The 25,473-nt window shown below is 43.1% G+C and overlaps 1 protein-coding gene across 1 annotated transcript in view; it reads right to left on the reverse strand.

The window, feature by feature from the left end:
• Positions 1–1,494: 1,494 nt before the first annotated feature.
• The window catches only part of LOC133504901 (rho GTPase-activating protein 32-like), a 34,329-nt gene continuing 10,350 nt past the window's right edge, over positions 1,495–25,473 (reverse strand). Inside the window, exons 4-24 of the mRNA XM_061827636.1 lie at positions 24,527–24,623; positions 22,536–22,618; positions 22,290–22,374; positions 16,522–16,608; positions 16,310–16,447; positions 15,012–15,104; positions 14,745–14,867; positions 14,369–14,446; positions 13,544–13,625; positions 13,274–13,423; positions 12,798–12,900; positions 10,561–10,705; positions 10,281–10,363; positions 9,555–9,662; positions 9,331–9,476; positions 9,054–9,267; positions 8,623–8,771; positions 8,466–8,540; positions 6,869–7,207; positions 6,642–6,770; positions 1,495–6,214 (exon numbers count right to left, since the gene is read on the reverse strand). Of these exons, the coding sequence (XP_061683620.1) occupies positions 4,293–6,214; positions 6,642–6,770; positions 6,869–7,207; positions 8,466–8,540; positions 8,623–8,771; positions 9,054–9,267; positions 9,331–9,476; positions 9,555–9,662; positions 10,281–10,363; positions 10,561–10,705; positions 12,798–12,900; positions 13,274–13,423; positions 13,544–13,625; positions 14,369–14,446; positions 14,745–14,867; positions 15,012–15,104; positions 16,310–16,447; positions 16,522–16,608; positions 22,290–22,374; positions 22,536–22,618; positions 24,527–24,623 (4,429 nt within the window). The 3' untranslated portion in view covers positions 1,495–4,292. The remainder of the gene's footprint in view (positions 6,215–6,641; positions 6,771–6,868; positions 7,208–8,465; positions 8,541–8,622; positions 8,772–9,053; positions 9,268–9,330; positions 9,477–9,554; positions 9,663–10,280; positions 10,364–10,560; positions 10,706–12,797; positions 12,901–13,273; positions 13,424–13,543; positions 13,626–14,368; positions 14,447–14,744; positions 14,868–15,011; positions 15,105–16,309; positions 16,448–16,521; positions 16,609–22,289; positions 22,375–22,535; positions 22,619–24,526; positions 24,624–25,473) is intronic.

Consider the following 25,473-nt stretch of genomic DNA (forward strand, 5'->3'; position numbering starts at 1 on the left):
GGAGGAAACCGAAGTACGGGTCTGGGAATGAACCCGGGACCTCAGAACTGTGAGGCCAACGCTTTACCAGTTGATCCACCGTTCCCCCTTTACATATACACACACACACACACACATATATCTATCTATCTATCTATATATATATATATATATGTATATGTATATATTTATATATACATACACACACACACACACATTTAATTGTATTTTATAATATATACTGATATTGTATTGTATTTTTTTAAACTTCATGTTTTTCATTATAATTGGACAATAATCCATCTATTCTCTGAACTCCTTATCCTCACAAGGGTCACGAGAGACAGACAGCAGTCACCCTCACAATCACACCTAAGGGCAATTTGAATGAATTGGGCAATAATTGAATTATTAATTCAAATTGAAAATAATTTATTTTATTAAGTTGTACTAATTTGGTAAGGACAGTTGAAAATACTATTTTATACGTGTTAAAGTATTATAGATAATAATGTATATTTACAATTTTAAGAAATAAAAATGTGATGTAGATTTAACATATAAAAAAATGTAAATAAGGTATGAATATATTTTTTAAAATGTGAATTGTACTCCACAAATTTTTGGGTTAAAATATTTTGATTAATGTACGATTAAATTCATGGGAACTAAATGTACAACATTTAAAATGCATACCATCTCCAAATTTTTTTCCCCCTTTTTTAAGTAATGTCATATGTAAAAGTGTAACGTGTCCAACATCAAATTTTTCCTAAATCATTCCAACGGAAAGTTTGAGCAAAGTTTCCAGGAAGGTTTTGTCGCTTTCCGAGCCAATTCTCACTTTAGAGAGAGGGGGAAAAAATATAGTATACAAGTATAAAATCCTGCGATCTCTGCCAAACAGGTCAATTATTATTATTATTATTTTTTTGTAGAAAAAAAAACTTGTGGTTTACCCAGGACTGTTGTATCACCATGCAGCCTCTAGAAAGAGATTCCTTCTGAACATGCTGCCTGTCTCTGTCGTTGCATGCGTGGTTTGCTCCGGCGTGCCCAAAATAATTTGCCTTCAACCTTCACCGGCGTGAAAACCGAACGTGTTGCTTATGAGACAAGAAGGAGAACCGTAAGCATGCGTTTTGAATGCCAATGCGCACATGAATAAACAATGACTGCACATAATGATTCTGACCACTGACACCATATGCGAGTCCACCAATATGTTACGTATGCTGCAAGCAGCTGTCATCTTATGTTATTAACGTGTAACTACACACGTTGCATGTCTCATAAACAAGTATATAAAAGAATGAGCCACTTGTGCACAGAAAGGAGATCACATCAAACTGCTGAGGATGCTTAAAGCCTGTGTGAAGTCTTAGAGCGCCACCTATTGACCATGAACACAAGTAGACGTGAGGGGAAAAAGTAGCCAAAATATTAGAAACCCCACACAGTATGACTCAGTACATCATAAACTGATAAAATAATAGTCACTTATTTGTATGATGATATATTTATTCTCTCTTTTAAGACAAGCATTAAAATGGAATGTCTTATTACAATAAACTCCTCTACATTTCAACTTAAATGAGTCAAACATTTTTGGAATAATAATTAATAATCACTCTTCCACCATTATTGGGACCAAACAGCAACAGACAAAAATAGACTTTTCTCACAAGGCGAGCTGTCAATCGAAGGTAGAGAGCGTATATACCAAAGCTTAATGAGCTCGTAAAACATCAAAGAAGTGAACAATCGGGATGAGGTTGATTCCCATTTTTTTTTTTCCCAAAAAAGTGCTCATGTTTGCATTTACGACGATTCCGAGCGGGCGAGCGAGTATTTTTGTTTGCACACAGAAAAATATATCAAATGTTTTTCTATCAAGAGGTTTGAAGTACACGTCACGCGAATGCATCGTTAAGACGACGTGTTTTCCTACAAAGTGCTTCCAGTCTGAGCTGACTGCAATGTCGCGGGTAGTACGGACAGTACATTGGCCACGTTTTTAGCTAGCTGCGTGTCACTGTACAAAACACAGCAAGACGCCCACACGCGCACACAAAAACGTTGTTCTATATACATTCATGAAATCCAAATAATCAAAAATGTACCTTGTCTTCCCTTGGGTTTTATGCAACTCAAATATGACTAAACTGAAAAGACGACAGCAGAGATGGGGGAACCTTTGTCCCGTCAGAGACCATTTTGGGTTTATGACGTTTCGGAGTAATGGAATCATATTCTGTTAACGTTTCCACAACAACAAAATGTCAACGCTGCCTCACTACCAAAATGATAACTGCGCCTCTATTAATATTGGATAATGCTGTTTATATAACACAAAAGTTGTGTGTTGGGTTGCAGCAATCAAACTGTTTTCAGAGTATTCCGACTATCCCACTATTTATCGGGTAATTGGGATAAAAACGCATCCATCCATTTTTCAAGCCGCTTATCCTCACAAGGGCCACGGGCATGCTGGAGCTTATCCCAGCGATCTTCGGGCAAAAGGTGGGGTACAACCTGAACTGGTTGCCAGAAAATTGCAGCGTGCATACAAACCATCAACCATTTGCACTTACTTTCACACCTACGGGCAATTTAGTCTTCAATTGCATGTTTTTGAAATGTGGGACGAAACCCACGCAGGCACGGGTAGAATATTTGAAAGGCCGTATGGGCGACAACAGAATTTGATCCCCGGTCCCCAGAACTCTGAGACAAATCTGCTCATGAGTTCTTCACTGTGTTTCTGGATAAAAATTGTTTTTTTCATTATTAATCACAATGTATGTGCATGTGGGTTGCAGGTATTTTTTTCCCCACTTGGGGTCACCATTGTGGCGGAACGGTGGTTCAGCTGGTAAAGCGTTGGCCTCACAGTTCTGAGGACACGGGTTTGATCCCGGCCCCGCCTGTGTGGAGTTTGCGTGTTCTCTGCCTGCCTGCGTGGGTTTTCTCCGGGCACTGCAGTTTCCTCCCAAATTCCAAAAACATGCAACATTAATTGGACACTTGAAATTGCCCCGAGGTGTGATTGTGAGTGCGGCTGTTTGTCTTGATGTGCCCTGCGATCGCCTGGCAACCAATTCAGGATGTACCTTTCCTCCTGCCCGTTGACAGCTGGGATAGGCTCCAGCACTCCCGCGACCCTCATGAGGATAAGTGGCAAAGAAAATGGATGGATGAATGGGTCATCATTCCTGATGTTCTACTGTAGTATCTGTGACTTTTGAGTGTGCACAGTTTTCAAGGGCAGAGCCCGGTGAGTGATGTGGACGTCAACAAATCAGAATGTAGGGTTGGCTGGTGGCTAAGGGCAGGATTTGTGGCCATCGGCAGCTCATGTGGTGAAGTGCCTATTACGTCTTTTATTTACAGATGGTCCGATATAGGTTGAAAATGTAGGGCGGCGTGTATCCTTCACCACTTGCAATACAACACGATCCAACTAGTAATGCGAGGTTATATTATATTATATTAGGTACCTTTGGACGTGTTGTGGTGGTACACATTGCACTTGATATTGCACTTCGGTGTTAAGTGTGAAATGATGCCAAACTTTGAACGGTCTTTGCCTTTGACAGGGTTTTCTTCTGGCTCGCTGCCAACTTGTTTCTATTTCTGTGTTGTGTGTGCAACTATAGTTATAACTGTAGTATATGTGGGAAAATTATGAACCACTGAAGCAAACATTTTGTGTTGACCTTTTTTAGAATTCATTTACTTTAGTTATTTGCAACCCAATTTGTGCTTTCCAGCTTATAAAACAATTTAACAAAATACCATTCAAATTTGATGTCTGTTTAATGCTGAGGTAAACTAACAATCAACATGGGGGACATTTGGGTAATTTTAAATGTAAAATGTACAATGTAATATTTATAATTCTGACTGAGTTTTGAAGGTTTGAATCAATGAAGATGGAAAATCATATTTTTATGGGAGTCCTAGGGAAAATTGGGAGACCATTTTTGTCACTAGGGACAAATCAAGGTTTTTTTTTTTTTTTTTTAAAAGGTGAAAAATGTTCATTAAAATCTGTTATGACCCGCTTGTTCGCATCTGGGCCAAAGGTTCCACAGCCCTGCTCTAAATGAAAATCATTGGTGAAGGTGACATGAGCAGCATGCCCCCCCCATACACACACACACACACACACCCCACCCTTATCGGCTGCTTTGGGCAGCTCCGGTAGGTTCCCCAAAAGACTTAAAAACACAGTCGGCTGGTCTGGCAGAGGATAAAGTGCTCTTCTCTCCCTTAGCCCCGATGTGCATTGACAAAAAAAGCTGTGGGCGTCAATCACGGACGCCGGCGTGTGTTCTGACTGCCGACTGATAAAAAGCTTCCTGAGCCAGAGCCTTGGACAGCAGCCTGTGTCCGTGGGGAGCGGCGGAGGAGGAGGCGGTCGCGTCCTGGGTTGGCGAGTACCCTGGCCCGGCTTTAGCGGATCTCGGGGGGTTGGGCCTGGGCGGGGCGTAAAAGCCCCCTGAAATGTGGTCGGACTCGGCGGGCCGCACTTTTGTGCTCTGGGTCCTTCTGTTCGGCTGAGAGAAAAAGGATCCGGTGTGCTGGGCATCCAGAGGCGATTTGACGATGTGGTGATGGTGCTGATGGCGATTCTCTCTGGTGCTCTGCGAGCGCTCGGGCCTCCTGAGGATGCCGGCTCTCGCTCTCTTTAACGGATCCATTTGGCTTCTGTCGTCCGGCTCGGCCAAGGCCCTCTCGGGCAGCGAGGGGATCTTACGAAGCGGCGCCTGCCGTCGGTGCTGCGGGGGGCTCTCTTTCACGAGGACGCGACGCGGCGGCTGCGACGTGGGCGACGTGGCTTTGACAACGGTTTGGCTATCGTTTCTATCTGCGGAAAGCATCCCGTTTCCTGGATCCGACCTACTCCTTATGTGCATTCTCTCTCTTCCCGTCGAGTCAGCTGGCGAGACGGGACTGCCGTAAAAAGACGGACAATGTTTTTTATTTTCCTGCTTTTGGTAAACCAGAGAGTCCCCGCTGTCCATGAACAGCTCCTTATCCAAAGGGTGGCAGTGGCGTGGGGAGTAATAGAACTCGGGCTTGGAGGTCCTTGTCCTATAAGGGTGACTGTGGCGGATACTGTTGCGTTGGAAAGGATCGAAAGGATATTGGGGGCCGTCGCTCGAGTTCAACTCCGGGTAGGGGTTATAGAGCATTTGTTGTAAGTGAACGTCATCAAAGTGGGGCTGAAAAAGCCTCTGATAACCTGCTTCCTGCTCAGAGTAAAAGTCACGGGGCAGAATGTCGGCGGCGCCCAGCTCATAGCGACTAATCTGCGGGGCGTGGAAGGAGCGGGCCCTCCTGATGGCAGGGTGCAGGGCGACACAGTCTTCGGATTTCTGCCAGTGGTCTTGTTGTTGCTGGCCGGCGCCCATTAAGTGGTCACCTCGATAGTAGCTTCTGTATTGAGGAGACACGGGCTCCGCTAAACCAGAGGAACTGCAGCGGCTCTCCGAGGACTGCCTGTACACGCGTCTCGGCCCCGAAAAGTGGCGGGCCATTGCGTCGGGTCGAAGGCAGCGAGCTAGTCTTCCAGATTGACTCTGACGCGGGGGCTGACGGCACACGTTGCGGTAGACGTCGTCGAGCGGGCCGGGCGCTCTGTAGCCGTAGTTACGGAAAGACGGAGACTGGAAAGGGCGCGGGAGGACTTCATCGATGGAGGCGGGCACGGAGGTCTCGGCGAGAACGGCGCGGAAGTTAAAGATGTTGATGGAGTCAGCGTTGGCGTATACCGGGGAGGTTAAGGAGCTGTGCGGGGAGCAGACGGCCTCGGTGGGAGTTGAGACACCCACGCTTTGATAGGAGGGCTCCTCTGGCGTGGCGTCGCCTTGTCGGGAGTCCAGGCTGCCTGAGCCGAGCGGGCTGACGTTAGGCGTAAAGTTACTCTCCGGGCCGTCGGCGGCCTGCAAGCCGAGGTGCGGGAGCAGGAAGGGGGGCGGCGTTTGCCACTGGGAGGGGCCAGCGTAAGCTCGCGTGTAAACCTTGAGGTCGAGGGCCGACGGCCGCACGGGCCTGTCCTGAGCTTCCTGCCTTTGGAGAGGGCGAGTCGAGTGGTTTCTTCTTCTCTGCGAGCCATCGCTGGCCTTTTGCGCAGAGTCGGCAAGCGCCAGCGCCAGCTTGCGTGCGGCGCTCGTCGGGGAAGGGTGAGGAGGGAGAATAGACACTGAACTCATAAGTCTATCTGCTCCTGGGGGGGCAGAAGACAAACAACGCTACAGTATGACAAGACAAACAAAGCTATGGTAAGACGTGATGGGACAGGACACAAAAGCTTTCATAAGAATCTACATTTAATCGCTAACTCCAGACAGTGCATCCAAAAAGCAGCCAGGCAACTTTATTCCACGTTACAGCCTTTTTCCAAAATGGAGTTGTCAAAATTTTACACACAAAATCCCACGACAACACGAACATTTGTTCAGTATTGCACAAAGGCTGTGGCTCCTTAAAATACAATTAAAAAAATGCCACAGTGTTGTGTGCAGAATTTTTTGGGGGGGATAAAAAATTCTATTTTAGAATGAGGCTGTGAAACTACAAAATGTGAAGCGCTGATACGGCTTTTTGGATGCATTGTACAAGAAGTGATGGCTTTAAAAGCAAGTCATACTGACCTGGATCAGGCAGGTTTTGTCCAGCGTCTGGTAGCGCTGACGCTTGACTCGCTACACTGCGTGGGCTGCAATGTCGGTAGGGCCCTCGGGGCTCCTTCCCTTCTGCCATCAAACCTTCGCGTATCTCCGCTGTGGGTAGTGGGGACGTGAAAGGTGGAGGTGTGGCAAAGGCTTCATGCAGCATGAACATCTGATGATGATTTCTTATTCACTGTCGTTTTTCTCACCTTTTCGAAAGTGCAGAGGGCTGCTGACGTCAATCGGTGAGGTGGCGACGTCTGAGTCACCCCTCCTCAATTTGTGCCCCTCCTTGCTGCGCGGCGCCCGAGGAGTCGCCGAGGCCAGGCTGCACTGGAAGGACATGGGGTCGAAATCCAAGGAGGACATTCCGGCAACAGGCGGGTACAGGTCAATGTCGTCTTCCTGCAGTGGAGGTGAAAGTCCATCCGCTCCGTTCTGACTGAACGGAGGTTTGCCTCTGATCCTGCACGAGTCGTCTCTGCCGGATACGGGCACAGCCTCGCTGGTGGAGCGGGGGCGCAGATGCTGGTACTTTGGAGGCTCTCCTGGAGTGGAAAACAGGATCAGAGGGAACCTTTGTAAAGACCAAGGCCTTGTCCTTTGTTGACATGTCAACAAAGCACATTTTTCATCATACATTTTTGGTGGTGGTGATACCAAATACTGGCAACAAATATCTTGTTTGCTATTTATCACTACTTGCATACTATTCTTTGGATTGTACTCTCGGAAATGAGTGATTCTTTGCACATACAGTCCGAGGAAATTTATTTTGCATAGAGGTACACAAAATAATTCAAACCCTACAGTCTATTACATGTACTTGTCAAATGTGCAAAATTACAGTCATTTAAAGATGGAAGGTGTGTCAGCAGGGGAGTTATTACATCTATACATTTGTTCCAAGGACACAACCTTCATTGCACACAGGACATTTAGAGCTGTGACATCAAGGTTTCATGACCGTAAACGTAGGTGAAATGCTCCACCCACACACAATGACCAAAATGTGAAATTTGGGTTGCATACGTCATGTGTCTCGTACAGCCATCAACGGGCAAGAGGTGGGGTAAACCCTTAACCAGCCAATTGCAGGGCACAGAGACTCAGACAACAGTCGCACTCACAATCACACCGAAGGGCAATTTAGTCTCCAATGAATGCATGTTTTCGGAATGTAGGAGGAAAGAGGAGTGCCTGGAGAAAACACAAGAAGGCACGGGGAGGACATGCAAACACCACAGAGGCGGGGCCGGGATTTGAACCCCGGACCTCAGAACAGTGAGGCCAACGCTCTCATCAGTTACCCCATCGAGCTGCCCCTGTCTAGTTTTTATGGATTAAATTTGGAGGCAACCAGAAAAATCTCTGGGTGATGAAAGACCACAGGAAAGATCTAAATTAACCCTAAAATGGCTGCACCAAATAAAAATGTCAGACTTCATGTATATTTTAAGCTTTGTCTTTTTTAGACACTTTAAACAATCTTCTCATGATAGACATAACCACCAAATAGCATGTTCCTGCGTGACGTTAGGTTTGGGGGCTGATCTGAGTGCAACAAATCTCTCTTACCAACCAACAACATCAGAATGCACAAACGAGGCAGCTGCAGCTTACCAATTGACTACAAAGCCTATAACCCTGAACAGATCGAGTTTTACAGTATTCACCCAGTGAAAAATTTAGGTTGCGTGAGATTTACAGATTTTTATGATATTGGTGGCCAAAGATAACTGACAGTAGAGTGTGGCAAAACATAAAACTGCATATGGCATTAAACAATACTAAATTCACGATTACCTTCCAAATTGTGCAGAGAGGAGAGAGATTCTTCACTTTTTGCTGAGCGCAATGTACCGCTGTCACCTCTCCCGCCTAATTCAGCAAGAAAAGTCAATAGTGTTTCAAGAAAACGAAACACGAAAAGGAGATCGCGACGCAGAGTCGTGGAGCCCACCCGGCAGTGCGATGCTCTTCATTTCGTTGGGCTCGCTGGGGTGTCGCTTCAGTTTACGCTTGGACACAGAGTGAGACTTTCCCAGGTGGAAAAAGGACAGCCAGTTCCCCACGGGAGACTTTTTGGCCTTGCTGGGAACCCGTTTAACACTTTAAAAAAAAAAAAAAAAAAAAAGTATAAAAACTAAAGTAAAAAATAGAGAGCTATTGTAGGATTTGTAAAGGTTATCTTCCAAGTATTAACAAGAAACGATGTGTCAAATAAAAATAAAAAAAATACAAAAACGATGTGAATCCAGTTTAAAAAAATCACAAAAATGTCTCCAATCTCTGATGATATCCTTATTTATCGCAGCCTGTGATTATGTTAACCTGCTCTAGATGAAAACAAAAAGAAAGCATACAAAAAGCTGAGATGGTCATTGAACGCACCTCTCCAGTGGGAGCTCGATGACCGTATGGAACTTGCCCATCAGAGCCCCGGGACCCTCCCCCACCTCGATGTAATCACTGTGGCTGAGGCAGGGCGTGGTGGCGGGGGAGCTCAGCTGAGCCAGACTGCGAGCTTGGGCCTCCTCCAGAGACAGCAGTTTGGTGGACGGGGAGCAGACCAGCAAGGACTTGGGTCGGGATAAGCTGTTGTTGCCTTGGAGACAAACGGTTTTAATCGGCGGCACTTTGCGGACAGAAGACGCTGATGCGAACTCACCGGCGCTTTCCCGTATGATGGCGTTGAGCTTGGTGCTGAAGAGCGCCTCGGTGTTGTTGAGGATGAACTCCACCACCACAGACTGAATGCGGACCTCCATGAAGGCCGCAGTACCGCTGAAGCAGGCCGACTCGATCTGTCTGGACCTACAACGCGTATCCAGACGCGAACGGGTTGAGCGCTGTCACAGCTGTCATTTATCACTTTAATAATCTCGGACTCACCTTAGCAGGTTTGGTGCCCACACGATGGCCAAGTTCTTGGTGTGCATATTGGTACTGGAGCTAAAGGTGGCCAGACGGGACAAATGTCTCATGAGGTACTCCAGCGTCCTGCACACAAAACCACGACAACTGTGAGCATCACCACTGCAAATGTGGAAAACATCCATTTTGCTTCCCGTTATGAGTAAACTGCAATTACTGTTACTGGCCATTTGATTAGGAACACCTTCACAATATAATGGGACTAATGGGAGCACCTAAATCTATCGAGTTCATTTTATTTTCATTGCTTTATTTTTTTCCCTGACATTATTTTTGATCTAGTACAGAAAAAGTAACCTTGCTGATATTTTAGGCTGTCACTTTTATTATATATATATATATATATATATATATATACTGTCATGAAGTTTCAATTGCTAGTACGACTGTCACTACCCATGTAAAAAATACACACATATATAAGATGAATATTATTTGACAACTGTTAGAGAAGTACTACATTTACAGACAAAAATAAAAGCTCTCAACATGATGATGTACAACCTCAAAACAAATGTGTTTGATTCGTTTTAAAACCTTATTTTAATGGATGTCATTGGATGTACCTAATGAAGTGAGTTGAGTGTTACCCGAAGCCCGTTTTTTTTCCCTAGTTTGTCAATTCGACAATTTTGAAGTTAGACTTGTGGCCACGTGGGTGCGCTACTGAGCAGCAAAGATGACCTGTAATGTGGAGGAGGCAGCTGCTGGATGACATTGTGGATTTTAACCAGCCTCTCCTCATCTGCGGCTGCAGACACTGCCTCCTGTGAAGATAAAGCAGGCAACATCGAGACACTTAGAATTCCATTCACTCTTTTTCTTTCTTCTACATTCAGAGCAGCCACTTGTATTTATTTAGCTTCGCACGAACTCCTAGAAAGCATTTTGTGTGTGCGTGTTTTTGTCTACGCCCCCCAACCCCAAAACTAGCAGCGGCAACCACTTAAACGCTCGCACTCACTGAGAACCTGTCATACAGCTGGTAGGTGAGCAGAGGGTTGGGAAGCTCTCGGAAGTACAGCTTGCAGAGGGAGCCCACCGAATGGATGTCCTGTCGAAAGACGTCTCGGCTTAGGTCGGGAATCTGCTCAGAGTCGAACTCGTGCCTGAACGTGGACACGTAAAAATCCTTTTGTTAACATAGAGAAGGCCGTGGGGAAACATCCGACTGGCCATGTTGTCTGAATTTGTACATGAGCTGCACAATTAACTCACAATGGTTCAGTGTCATATTAAGATAACTTACATGGCATACTAAGAGTAGATACAAAAAGTAAAAGATAATGCTAAGTCAAAATAAAGTTGCAATTGTAGATTCTAAAAAAACTGCTTGCAAGAAGAAAGAATAATTCCTAAATATGTATTGATTGATCTAGTTAGACAAGCTACAAGAAGGTTCTGTTCTCCAAGATGAGTGAAGTTTCAATCGTATCAGTTTTGATTTGCCCACATGTATTTATGTATTATACGCAGAAAGTGGCTACGGGTGATAATATGCTTCTATGGCTTTTTGTCTTGCAACATGAAACTCTATCTATGCTATTTTCCTACCTTTACAATTTTCATCTCACACCACTGCAACACTCATTCATTTTCTCTACCGCTTATCCTCACCAGGGTTGTGGGTGTACTTGAGCCTATCCCAGCTGACTCTGGGCGAGAGGCGGGACACACCCTAAAGTAGTCGCCAGACAATTGCAAGGCGCATATAAACAATCGCTTGAACTCACAATCGCAACGAAGGGCAATTTATGGTCTTCAATTACCCTACCACGCGTGTTTTGGGGATGTGGGAGGAAACCGGAGCACCCAGAGAAAAGCACGGGGAGCACATACAAACTACACACAACGGAGGCCAGATTTGAACCCCGGTCCTCAGAACTGTGAGCCAGATGAGCTAACCCATCAGTCACCGTGTCGCACCATTGTCGCATTACTCTTCTAATTACAACTTACGTCTAGTAATGTTATGATTTCATTTTAACATTTTTTCCTTGTAACAATATGGATTGTTTCTTTTCCTATGAGATTAGTCTTACATAATTTTCCCCCTATTTTTGTCATACTGTATAACAAGTCTTGTCTTATATTGTTACAAGATTATGCTTTTATGTACTAGTTCCCATTTTTAAGAAGGCGATGTTCAGAGCAGAAATGAAGATGTTGAGGTTCTCGGTCGGAGTAAGCAGGTTGGATAGGATTAGAAATTAACTCATTAGAGGGAGAGCCAAAGTTTGAACTTTTGGAGACAAGGTTCGAGAGAGCAGACTTCGATGGTTTGGACATGTGCAGAGGCGAGAGAGTGGGTATATATATGTAGAAGGTTGCTGAGGATGGAGCTGCCAGGCAAAGGAGCGAGAGGAAGACCAAAGAGAAAGTTGATGGATGTGGTGAGGGAAGACATGAGGGCAGTTGGGGTTAGAGAGGAACATACTGCAGATGGAAAAAGATGACACGCTATGGAGACCCCTAACGGGACAAGCCGAAAGGAAAAGAAGAAGAAGCTGATGCTCATTCCTAACAACTTCAGTCTTAGACGTGGAAGAGACTCTGGTCACAATTACTCTATTATATATTGCAGTTCACCGTTGGCGGTCCCGCGACTTTTGCTCTTTTTTGCCAAATGTATCGTATTTGCACAACCATAGGGTGCACGTAAAAGTCTTAAATTTTCTCCTAAATAGTGTGTCAGACAATGTCCTCGTGTGCACATTGAGTTCCAAGATCTGTTAATGTGACTAGTCCGATGAAAGCTTGCTCCCAGCATGCTTTGCGGCACTACTACTATGGTTGCAAAAATATGGTATATATCATACATGTTTTAATAGTGCATCCATTATTTGTGGATTTTCAGTTTTTTTTTTTTTTATATAAGGACCGCAACGGTGCAGGTAATGAGAGAACACTGTATAACTTTTCTTCAATTTGCTTTTGCCCTAATACTCCTTAATAGACCATGCGCTAAAGTCTGTTCAAACACACAAGATTATTTTTTCAAAATTATTTAAATCAACCACGGTCTGTTCTCCAGCTGGTTTTTAATTTCCAGCTAACTTAAGCACTTCATTAAAAATGTAACCACCTTTCAAACAACATTCAAATTCAAGCATTTTCCAGAAGGTCAAGCACAAACTGAGAGATATTCGATTGTACAAATGTATATTTCAGTACAAATGTATATTTCAGTCAGAAGTCAACCTGAGTTTCTGGATGTTGGATGAGATTCCAGACAACCTGTAGATCCCGTCCACCACACCGTGCTTTTCAATGAACTCGGCACAGCTTTTGACAACCTGAGGGACTGCAGGCGGAGACCAAAAATCAGCTCTTTGAACTGAATATGATTGTATTTGTTTTGTTACTGGCAAATCATGAGCTATAATGTTCATTGCACTGCAATTATGCTAAATGGATGAACATGGCTGGTGATATTTTCTCCCCCCCTCACGATCAATAAATCCCTTGAGAGGATTAAAAACAGACAGCAAATTGTCCGAGGTCATGCTGCTACTCTCGTTTAATTTGTTGCATGTATTTTTTGGGGGTGGTGTGGGGGGAGTTTATAATGCATTTTTACACCAAAGCACATCCCTTGCACTCCGATTGTGTCACATAACATTATTGGCAATCAACCGGCTTCAGGTTTTACATCATTTCACCATTCCGCAGTTCACCTTCGTATTCTGAGCTGTGGAGGTGTTCGCCCAGGTCACAGCCAAACACTCGCTCCTTGAGTATGCCACGCTGCCGAAGCTTCTGCGGCGGCGGTCGCGACTTCATGAAGGACCTCAGGAAGGTGACCAGCTTGCCGTGCTTCTTACACACTGACAATCACAACAACCCCCACCCAAAAATAAAGAAATATATAAAACACTTGAACTGACTCACATCCCGGGAAAAAGTTGTAAATCATTCATGCAGTAAAGCGAGAGGCAGTGGTGTACCTGGTTTGGGTACGGAGCTTTGAACACTAGGAGGGAGCTTGTCGTTGATCAGTTCAACACAGTCGCTTGGGAAGAAGCCAACCTGAGAGGCAATAAAAACGTTCATGTACTTGTACCTTGCAAGGAGAATGTCGCTGTCAGGGCATCGTGGTGGGCAAGGGGGGAGTATTCAATGAAATAGGTCAGTGAGCATGAGGGTGAGGAGGTGCTGCGGGCCAGAAAATGGTGAAATGCTACTGTAGCCAACATCTTTATGGCTCAGTCAGCAGGGATCATGTAAACATTAAAAATACTGTTTCCACCATTTGGGGATGCAAGCACTAACTTCTTAGACAAACATGACTGACAGCTGTAGAGGTGTGACACCATGTCCTGTGATGTTATGCCGTAACCAGGCATATCTTTTGTTAATAGCTTGGTCAGCATAGGCCACATGACCATTATTTTAGAAAAATATGCACGCACCCGCATGCGTGTTCACGAAAATGACTGGCATATTTTCAGTTATGCCTTCTATCTCTATGGTCTCTGATAGGTTTTAGAATAACTAGAATTGGAACCACTAGATAGGGCCTTTGATGGATAAGTTTTCAAAAGACAATTCTAATAATATTTTACTGTCAGGTAATCCAGACATTTATTGACTGCAAACTCAAGCTTTAAAGGACTTCTGTATGTGTCGCTATTTTATAGCTTTCCATTGCTAATATTAATTAGGAGTGAAAATAATGAAAAAAAAAATTCCTTTGCTAAAAAACTGTATTGTAAGGTAATATAAATCTCCCCTTCCAAAAAAATAAAATAAAATAAAATGAAGCTATTCACCTGAAAGCCGTGTTTTCCTCTCCACCAGCCCGTGTCCTCTTTGGGAGGCATATCGATGACCGAAACAATGTCCCCCACCTGACACCAGAAGATTCATTAGATTATTATCCCTGTAGTCTACTCATTTGAATAATAATATAATGCATTCTATTACTTATAATGTAAATAAAATACAATTTTAAAAAAACTCAAAAAATTGAACTCACTTGAATTGACCTAAAACAGTGGGTAAAATATGGGCCGAAACTCAAACAAAAATCCACAATTTGAAGCTGATCTCTTTGACACACAGTCTGTTTTTCTCGAGTATCTTTAGTATTTACTTTACTTTCTTTATGAATCAGAGATTTTTTCAGAGATCGGAGAGTTTTGTTACCTCAAAGGTCAATTCGTCAGTGGCCTGGGCTGTGTAGCGTTTGGTGACGTGGGCAGCGGCGATGGCAGGGACGTTGATGGACGCCTCCTCGGACACCAGCAGGTGATTCCCCTTGTTGTCGATCTACAAAACAACATTTGACCACAGTCTTGCTTTCGCATTGATTCAAAACGTGGTGACGTGCTTAATATTTCAAATATCTTTTCGATAAAGCAGAACTTTACATGAAAAAAAATATCTGACAAAATACTTAATATGCTTTACTACCTCCATCCACGTGAGAACTGGACCACAGTTGATCTTGTTGTCAGCAATGACGGAGAAGCGGGACAAGTAGGTGGCCAACATCTTGGTTACTGACTGAAGAGAAACACCGTCAGTGTTAAGAGCCACTACTGGAAAACCCAGAACTTCAAACCCCCTCATTTGGAGCACAGCTAAGAAAAGATTTGTATTTGTACGTGAAAAAGTGGAACACAAAGCAAAAGAAGGTCACCAATCATGTGTGAGAGGAAGCTGTGTAGATGCTGTAACTGCCCACAAACTTCAGCAAAGTATGTGAACTGAAGCAATCGGCCGCCAAATTTTGCATTCGTGAAGCAATGTTGCACTACACACTGCAAAAACTCATGAACCACGATTCCTTTAAAAAAGAAAAGTGAGGAGAAACACTCCAATAAAGCGCATGCCTACATATGGTGGACAGAGATGTTGATTCACTCAACTGCAGATGGGGGAGGCATATAGAGTGGTACCATGAGATAGGCGTTCAAGTTCGTTCCGAGGACCACGTTCATAATTTGTAACATTTGTTTCTCAAATCATTTTTCACAAATAAAATGAATGACAATGCAATTACGTAATCCTTCATGGCCTACCACCCAAAATAAACTCTGGGCTTCTCAGTACATTGGAACTATTAGTCTTTCTTCACAGAGGAAAAATAATATTTGCCCATGAACATTTTTACCTTGTCTGTCTGCTTGTGTTGCTGCAAAGTTGTGTTTGGATATCTGTTACTTCGAGCGTGACAAGGCCCACATAGACACTAATTGTTCGACTGTTTGGCTATGATGTTTCCCATTAAATTCTATAGTGCAAGCTATGTGGTTATTTCAAATATACATGTACTTCTCCTTGTTTGAGGTTTAGTTTGACAGCAACCTTCAGCCAAACTCCAGCTTATGGTGAACTGAGTTCCACCATACACTGCTCGTATCCTGAGTTTGTGATCACAAGTCTAAGCAAAAAAAAAAACAAAAAAAAAAAATACTCATGTCTCAAAGTGGATGATCCACTGTCCACCAACTAGGGCACAGCGTCTTTTTGGGAACGGCCATTATTTGAGGAAATACAATTTTGATATACTCAACCAGAACCATATGTTGATTGTGTTGGGTGTAGTTTGTACTAGAGTAGAACTGCAGTGGATCACATAAATATGAAATAAAAGGAAGTATTTCTTATACATGTCTTGTCAGAGGTCTCACTAGATTCAATGTTCAATTGGACGTTCATAAACATTGTACCACATTCGGGCGGCAGGAAAAGTAGATGCACAGCACCTTGACCGTGTCCTTCACTGGGTCGAATTTAGGCAGCTCGGTGAGGTGCGAGTAGCGGCGGTCATAGATGCACAAGTGCAGATGTTTGTCCAGAACACGGAAGTCCTCATAGGATCTCTTCACCAGCCAGTTTCGAGCCTGGTTGAGGGAGAGGAAAGTGTTGAAAAACCTCTGGATGTGAGGGCTTCATCAATATGATGACCCAACAGTACCTGGCAGGTGATCTGGACCAGAAAGAGCAGTTCTCTGGAGTCTTGGGCCCCCTTTGGTCCTTCAATCTGCCCTTCTGCAAGGGCCAACTAATGAAGAAGAAGAAGATGGGAAAACAAGGGGTCAATAACTGGAAAAGTCACATACTAAATAATTGACATCCCGTGTGGATGTGGGCTGGAAATAATAAGAAAATAAAATCCAACTTAACTACTACATTTATCACTAAAACCACATTCATATTGCGTAAAACTCAACTAAGAAAGCAAAAACATGAAGTCTGTTTTATCTCAGATTCATTCTCTAGCAATCAATCTCATAGTCAAAAATGCATAATTCATTCCACAAGCTGCAAAATTATAAACGCTTCGGGTCGGCTGCGCTTCGGCATCTTTTTTAACCTGCTCAAATCGAGTGTCCTCTTTTAGCGATACTCTGCGTGGAGCAGGAAAAAAAAAAGGGCATTGGCAGATGTGGAAGCAACGAGTCGAGGGAGCTTCTGGTTATTTATAACAGTTTGAGGCGCATTGAGAAGGGCTGTTACACAACACGCGGCGACCCAGTTTACTGCTACGAGGTGGTGAAAAGCACCAGACTGGATGAGACACGGATTGTCGGTGAAAACTCAAAGAACAAATATTTAGTTATTTTTATTAAGCTTCAACAAACAGCGCTCGGAACGAGGTTGATGAGAAGCAGGACGAGACAGTTTGTCAACAGCAGAGAATTCACATTTAATTTTAAAACACAAAAGAGCATACAAGTTAAACATGCATTGAGAACAGCACCACCCCCAAGCCAAAGAAAATCTTAATTGAGCAACAAACCCATTAATATGCATGTAATTATTTGCATGAAAATAGTTATCATTTACAATATTATCCAAATGTTACAAAATCTTTGGAAACATTTTGGGGATCTAAGCATTTGTTTTGTATTTTAATTAAGTACAAACCCAATTCGAATGAAGTTGGGACATTGTACACATGAAAACTGAATACAATAATTAGCAAAGGCCACATTCTGCGCGGGTTACTAGCTTTGTAGTAAAAGCGTGTGAGTACTTGAGTGGCCTGCCAGCTGTCCTTACCTGTCTCCTAATCCTAGTAGTAGTTTTCTTTCGGCCTGTCTCCTAATCCTAATCGCTTGAAAATATTTGCCGCGTTATGAAGTGCAAAATATGACAAAGGAGACCCCAGACTGGGCAACTTAGCAAGTTGTACATCAAGTATTTGCCCAAACAGAACAAGAATCAGTTTGAAAATTAAATCTTGGGTTTGTTGTGTATTCAGTTGAATATAAGTTCAAAAGGATTTGCAATTTTTTTAATATATATATTTTAAAGGGAGTCCAGACTTCATTCATTGTTTGCTTACACAACCCCCAAACAACACTTTGAACCCTCCTTGGCAGTGCCAACTTGGTTGTGCATCCCAACAAAACCTCTACTGTGATGTAAATACAATTCCTGAATGCACCACAATTGATTGGCGTCTTCTATTGATAAAGATCCATTACTCCATAAAGCTTCAAAGAAATGAAGAAACGATCCTACTAAAATAAGTATTAGAGCAGGTGCTGATGTTTTAATATTATCATCATTATGGCCAGTTGCATTTTATGGGCAATACTCCAAACTGGCAACGAGCTTTCCTTGTTTAAGGTAATTAGAAAAAGGCACAAACCTTTACAAAGACAACCAAACCGAACACCTTTAAATTGTCTTCAACATTCATACATTCCAATTCAATTTATAAGACAAGAAAAGTAACGAAAAAAATATTGCTTAGTCTGCAAATGTATACGGACGTGAACAAAAATTAAACTTGTTCATGGCTCCACAAAATGAAAATTTGTGAAAACCATTGAAGCAGTTTTGCGTACAGCCATCTTTCGAACTAATTAACAATTATGACAAAAACAATGTTATGAGCAGTTAATTACAAAGGACCTCCGCCGAGATTGAAAAATGTCAAACTGAATCAATTGCCTAAAGTGTCCACCTTAAGTTGCACATTATTTTGTCATCAAAACTGATGCATAACACCAACAAAACATTTAAGAATGAGCAAGAAATCCTTCATTTTCATAATTAACAGTATCGGCACTGAAATGTGTCATTCTTTTGTTGGCCCGGGATCAGATCCATGCATTATTCACTGGGGAAAAAAAAAATCAGGACAGTGCTGCAAAATTCAAATCACTTCTATTGTTTTTTTTTATGTAATCCCGCAAACAAAACAAAAAGCAATCGGTGATGCAAAAACAAAGTCCTTGGCTACAGTTACAATCAAAGTTTTCACGAACGCTATGCGAGAGCATCAGCACAAAGGCTAGCGCACACGCACGCTACCTGCCTGGAATTCTGGATCGCTTTCACTCCATGACTTCCCAGATGATCCACAACAAAGGAAAATCTTATTTTATCGGATTTAATTCAAGAAATGATGCTCCTCACCGGCTGGATTATAAGCGTCTGCTCTCACATTCAAAATATCAATATGAGCCGAGGATGCTCCCTACTGTCTCACCCCTTTTCAGACTCCCCTCCTCCCTGTCCTGTGTGTTGCCTTCAACATCCCCCCTCCCCCCTCCATCCTCCCTCAGCCCCCTTCTTTCTCTGGCCACAAAAGGCGGCTTGGCAACAAACACAGATCCTCCTCCAAAGACTTGAGCATGACCTAAGCCGTGAAAGCATCACTTGGCTGTGTGGTTCGGTGTTGTGCTGGATATTAGATATGTTGGGGGCTGGAAGTGGGAACTGTGCGTCCTCGCTGCCCTTGTGCGGTTGTCTGAGACCTGATCCTTCCGCACCCTCCTCCATGCCGTAGTCTGACATCATAGCACTTTACGCAATGTTGTGTTTGTACTACCCCACTGCATTACTAACAGTATGTAAGAAGCTCACCTGCTTTTCCTCCACCATTAAAACAATTTTTTTTCCCCAGCGTGTGATTTGGTGAAGTCCATCAGCGCCATTCAACCCATGTCGTCGCTTTCTGCCAGCGAATTGCTGCTGCCCTCTGCAGGCAAAGAGCCCGAAGCTCGGGGAAAACACTTGACTCAACAGCCACTTCCGCTGCACTGCCTCTGAACTGAACAACTGTGGGCCACATCCCCCCACCCACAACCACACAAGACACAGGTGACTGCAATTATCCCAAGACTGCGAGCGAGCACGTAAACTCGCCTTGACTGACATCTCCCCGACTCTCCTAATAGCTTTGTTGCACTTGCACTGCTCATCTGGGGTCCTTAATCCACAGTCGGGTGGTTTCGTTTAGGTCAGATTTACACGCAGTTAAGACTGGCACAGTGTTTGCGTAACTGTCCTTCAAATACAGATCTCCACCCCCGATTTGGGACACTGCCTGAAGACCTAACCGTGCTAGTGTGAGAGGAAAGAGCAGCGCTTTGAGGTGAATGCTAATAGCGTCGACGAAATGCGACATTAGCATGCAAATGGGTGACATACCATCGTGGAATTTTAATATATGTGAGCTCTGGGGTTGAACTAAGACTCTTTTCGAAAGCTATTAGGTCAGGATGTTTTGGGCTAATTTAGCAAATGTTTTAGAAAATGGATGACCAAAACCAGAAAACTAAAACTACATAAACACAAATGTTCTGCATTCATTGGAGTATGCACTTGCCGACAACCAGGCAAAACACGAGGATTTTCCACAGTTTGGATGAAAGTTATCAGCAACGGCATGATTATCTCATGTCTCTGAAATATGATCCTGAACGTGGTGACAAACGAGTGGAAATTTAATTAAAAAAAAAAGACTGGCATTACCAGATTACTGATAACCTTTAGTTGCTCAGTGACTCCCCGTACTATGATTTTATGTTTTCATGTCTCTGAATTATTTTCTGTCAAATGGCTGTTGTTGTGAAAAAGTAGTTACTACTACTGGCCACAAATTTCTTTTGACATGCAAATAAAGATAAATCTGATTCTGGTTGGTTTAAATGTGATTTATACTCCCTGATCTGCCCCCCCAAAAAGAAAACATAAAAACAATCTTGAATATGAGCTTGGAACGATTAGGATTTTGTTGGGCCAATCATTGAATTTAGGAAAAAAAAAAAAAAAAAAAAAAACGTTCACCGCGCTCAAGATGGCACAATTTAATGCCTGGTTCATGTACTATATATAGTTGGGTACTGTATACTGAATGTCTTCAAAAGTATTCCCTATTCAGATCATGTATTCTAATCGGTCAGGTCAAACCAACATTTGTGAGGGAGGACAAGAGGACAGTGGGTGTTAAAGAAGAAGATGCATGAGATAGGCTTAGATGGAAAAAGATGACACGCTGTGGCGACCCCTAACAGGGCTACCCGAAATGAAAAGAAGAAGATTGTAATGACTTTACACAGACACACACCAAAATTTCAGCACATGATTCAAACGCCAGTATGTTCATTCAACCACGAGTGCTAGCACTAACTTGCTACGCCACATGACGTTTTGTTTGCTGCTGGCAAGTCGTATTCTATTAAAAGTACGTGAACATACTGCAAGGGGCCTTGAATGAAAGTCCCCTCCCTAGCATCGTTGACCACCAGCACACATTTTTCCCTATTTTGTTCTTATAATACACGCAGCACAGTCTATCGTTAAGATCGCCACCACAGTAACGTGTATCCAATCTCGTTTGAGTTGACACAATAAAAGCCAGTGATCGGAAAAGACGGGATGCAGTGGTGTTGGAATACAACATTTTATTGCAGTAGTCCGACAGTAAAATTGTGAAAGAGTATGTTTTGTAGTCTCATCCGGGTATTACGTGTTGCCTGTCTGAGATGTGTTGTCTGTCCCACACCGCCGACATTTTTTCTTTTTAACTTTATTAGTTGTCAGATACATGTATTTACAGTACTATCTTGAAAGACATCCGCAAGGCTAAAAATAAACTAGCTTTTGTATTCAAACACTGTGCTCAATGGCAAGGCGGAATAAATGTCTTTTGGGAAGTGAATCAATGATGCAATTGACTGGATCTGCTTGAGTGAAGTGGGAAAAAATGCACTTTAAGGTGTTTAATAAACGGGACAAATAGTCAAATAGATAAATAAAAAATGAAAACACTCACAAGGAGCACGAAGGAGCTCTCGAATGAGTCCAGGCGATTGAAGTCATTTACTAGGCTGCACCCCATTAAAGGCAGACAACACAAGAATATAGTACAGAATAGTGGTGTTGTGTGACTTCTGGTCTAATTACATCTCATAAAACCAGTACTTTACCTTGTCCTTTATTATATACTATTTAGTGGAACTTTGCTATTCATGGGGGATGAAGACCAACTCAAACTGTGAATAGTGACACCCATTATAGCTGGACTTGGAAAAAAAAGAAGGGGAAAAAAAAGGCTTTTTAACTCCCCAAATTCTTGAATAAACGAGGATTTACCACCAATAAACGCCACCCCCCACCCTCCAAAAAAAGAATAGTTGAACTTTGCTATTTGGACAACTACTTAAACTTTGTCTCTAAAAGCAGCCCCACTCATGGTGTTGACTTATAAACTCGTAAGCTGATTCCACGTGTTTATTGTCAAACTAATAGGTGAGCTCACACATTTAAAGCAGTTTGAGGAAGATGGATTAAGAGATTACACGCTGGTGGGAGTGGGAGGAAAAAATGAGTCAAAGATGTCATTTTTGGGCCTGAGAGAAAATAAAAAAGTAGTTATATGTACTGTATGGGAAGTGCAAACAAGGACATGAATCCTTTATATGCATGGGGGGAGTGTCTTACCTCAACTTTTCCAAAGTCGGCATTCTCATAATGGAAGTGGGCACACTCGGCAAGGCGGGGGAAGTGACCTCTGGGGAAGGTCAACCTGCAAAACAGAAAGAACAACTGCATCATCTCCGTCTGGTGATGCTGTGATGAAGGCAAACGCGACAGGGACGAATAAAACCAAGAACGGCAGGGGGCTGAACTCATCACGCTGGCCTGGATAAGAGGCCTGCTTTGCAGCCCATAATAGCAGGGACCTACTTCTTCATGTTCTTGACCTTCATGCTCGCCGTGCTGACGCAGGAGCGCAGGAGGGGCTCGGCTGTGATGTCATCACTCGGCGCCTGGCAAACAAATAAAAGGCAGACGCTCGTTATGGTTCACATGGGACGTTCAATAGCCATAAATCATGCGGTGAATATACCCTATTTTGTGTCACTATGGGACGTGAATACATATTTTTATTACCTCTGCCATTAAGCCACAACTAAGAAAACCCAAACACTACAAAAACATTTTCCACTAGATATAAGACTTTCGGCCTGATGGGATGATAACTGGAAATTTTTTTGGCACACCGACAAACAAAAATGTCAAAAAAGATACATGAATTGCTGTATGTACCTAGTGCCATCTAATAGACTAAAAAAAAATTAAGTTTCTTTCAGCTTGTCCCTTTCGGGGTCGCCACAGCGTGTCATCTCAGATGAACGCACATATATGTTTGCCATAATTTTTACACCGGATGCCCTTCCTGACACAACCCTTCTCAGGGAGTGGAGTGGAGGCCCCAGTGGGATACAAACCCACAACCCCTGGTTTACCAAACCAGTGCTCTAACCACTGAGCTATGGGGCCTCTAATAGACTAATAATAATAATAGTAATTCTGTCACTATGCTTCACTGGCATCACCTGATGACCAAAGATACAGTATTTATTGGAACTATTTATTTTTTGAACAGTTAAGTACACAAATATCAACAGGTCATTTAAATACTCATTGCCCCATCTTGTGATCGGATCGGTGATAGGTATATATATATTTTCAACTTCCTCATTGCTGATTGTCCCCGAAAATCCTGGTTGTGTAAATCCTATTACTGTAATTTCCGGCCTACAAGCCGCGACTTTTTTCACACGCTTTCAACCCTGCGGTTTATGCAGTGATGCGGCTAATTAGTGCGTTTTTTCCTAACGTCCGCAAGGGGGCACTTGAGCGGAGAAGGTAAGAATGAGACCAGTGGAATGTATCAGCCTAGGAAGTAACTTTTACTGGCCCTGTTAGCGCGGCGCTAACACTAGCGCTAACAGTAGCCCCGCGCTACAGTTAAACTCTTTGTGTACCGTCATTCTTTGTAAATATCTCATGTTTCATTGTGGGCACTTGCGGCTTTTACACAGTTGCGGCGTATGTATGTACTAAATGGTACTTCCTTTACAAATATACTCGGTGAGGCTTGTAACCAGGTGCGCTCTGTAGGCCGGGAATTACGGTAGATATTATCCTTTACTGCAGTAGGAGGATTGCATAATGATTTTGCTATTTTTTCCACAATGGAACTGGTCCCCTGTACCCAAATGCAAATCGCAGAGTCCAGCCTAAATCCTCCTCCATGAAGCAGCATACGACATCTACACAGCCGTATGAAAGAAAAAGTAGTCAAGTGATATTCAGACATGATTCTCATCTCAGAAAAAAAACATCATCTTACACTCTCTTGTGTAATATCATTGTTTGCAATCAAAGCTATCCGTTGCCCTCTACTGCCTCATTCTTGTCAGCGCAAACGCTGCTGATTGCAGAAATGGCTCAACACGGTGGGACGGACAGGTACTAACATAAACACCTCTTTTGTGAGCGTTTGAAAAATAAACTCACACGTAAAATGCATTGAGCTCATAATTGCGTAGTGTTAGCAACGAGCTGAGCACGTCCACAAAGAGATGCAGACACGCGCAAGATTTGAGTGCATTTTTACCCGTTTTCCCTTCCAGCGTTACAATTTCAGAATGCAGACATAAAAAGCACCTAGTTAAAAGACCCCATCACCTTTCATGATCAACAAAATAGTGCTTCTTTCATAAAAGGCCATTAGACATCATGTCAGTGGCCCATTTGCAGATGTACACCTGTTCACACATTTCATTAATGACACTCACGCTACGTGACATTCGGTTCATCTTTGCTATGATCGTGTTGGGACTGACAGGGATCCGTGTGTGTGTGTGTCTATGTGCGCACATGTCTACCTGTATCTCCTGCGCTTGTCTCTCGTCTGTAGGACTGCTGCTGAAAGCTTGAGGTAAGACATTGTCATTTTTCGGCTGACTGAGCGGTGCTACACTTCTGCAGGAAAGGAAAATGGAGATGAGGAATTTAGAGACAGCAGCCTCTGAATCTGCCCACTTGAAAGCGACATTCCAGTTCATTTTGTGTTCTCACTTTGTTAGTTAGCAAGCAGAATTAGCTACATAACTACTGAAACTGGTTTCCATTAAAGAGGGGTGATCATTTTTCATTTTAGGTGTTTTGCCTACATTTCCATTATGTACCATTTGGTGCTGACCCAAATCAAGGCAGTTTTAGTTTTAGTTTTTACCATGGGAACAACAAGTTGCTGTCAAACAAATGATTGCCACGGCAATGTTGGGGAGGGGAGCAAAAAGAGGAAGATTGGGTGCTTTTTTGGGCTGTCCATTCAAGAATTGCATAAGGCATGTTCACAAAAGTTTAATTCAATGCTACTCACAAGCAAGCAAAACAACTTTATGAAGCCTAGCAAGCTAGTGCTAGCACTAATCGTTGTACGTAAAGACACCAGCATTATGACCTCAAGCTTCGGTAAACAATCGTTTGTGTAAATCTTTAAAACAGCGGCCTAACATGTTGACAACAGCAAGCATGGGAGGCAACGCACTGTCATACTACACGGACGATACCTACCCACCCCAAAAAATACATCTTACCTGACAAATCCTTGGTCTTGTTATCATATTTAAAATATTTCAGGCCCGGTCTGGAAAATCTCCTGTCATAGTTAATCGGACCAATACCAGGGCTTAAATCTGATACAAGTTTTAGATTAGATTAGATAACATGGATAACCATAACCATTAGATAACATTGGCCAACAACAAATGTATTGTTGGTATTTAGCTATGTAAATTAAGACATTGTTGTTGTGTTGAATTCAATC

The sequence above is a fragment of the Syngnathoides biaculeatus genome, chromosome 8 (genome assembly GCF_019802595.1).
Source record: "Syngnathoides biaculeatus isolate LvHL_M chromosome 8, ASM1980259v1, whole genome shotgun sequence".
In the NCBI taxonomy this organism is placed as follows: Eukaryota; Metazoa; Chordata; class Actinopteri; order Syngnathiformes; family Syngnathidae; genus Syngnathoides; species Syngnathoides biaculeatus.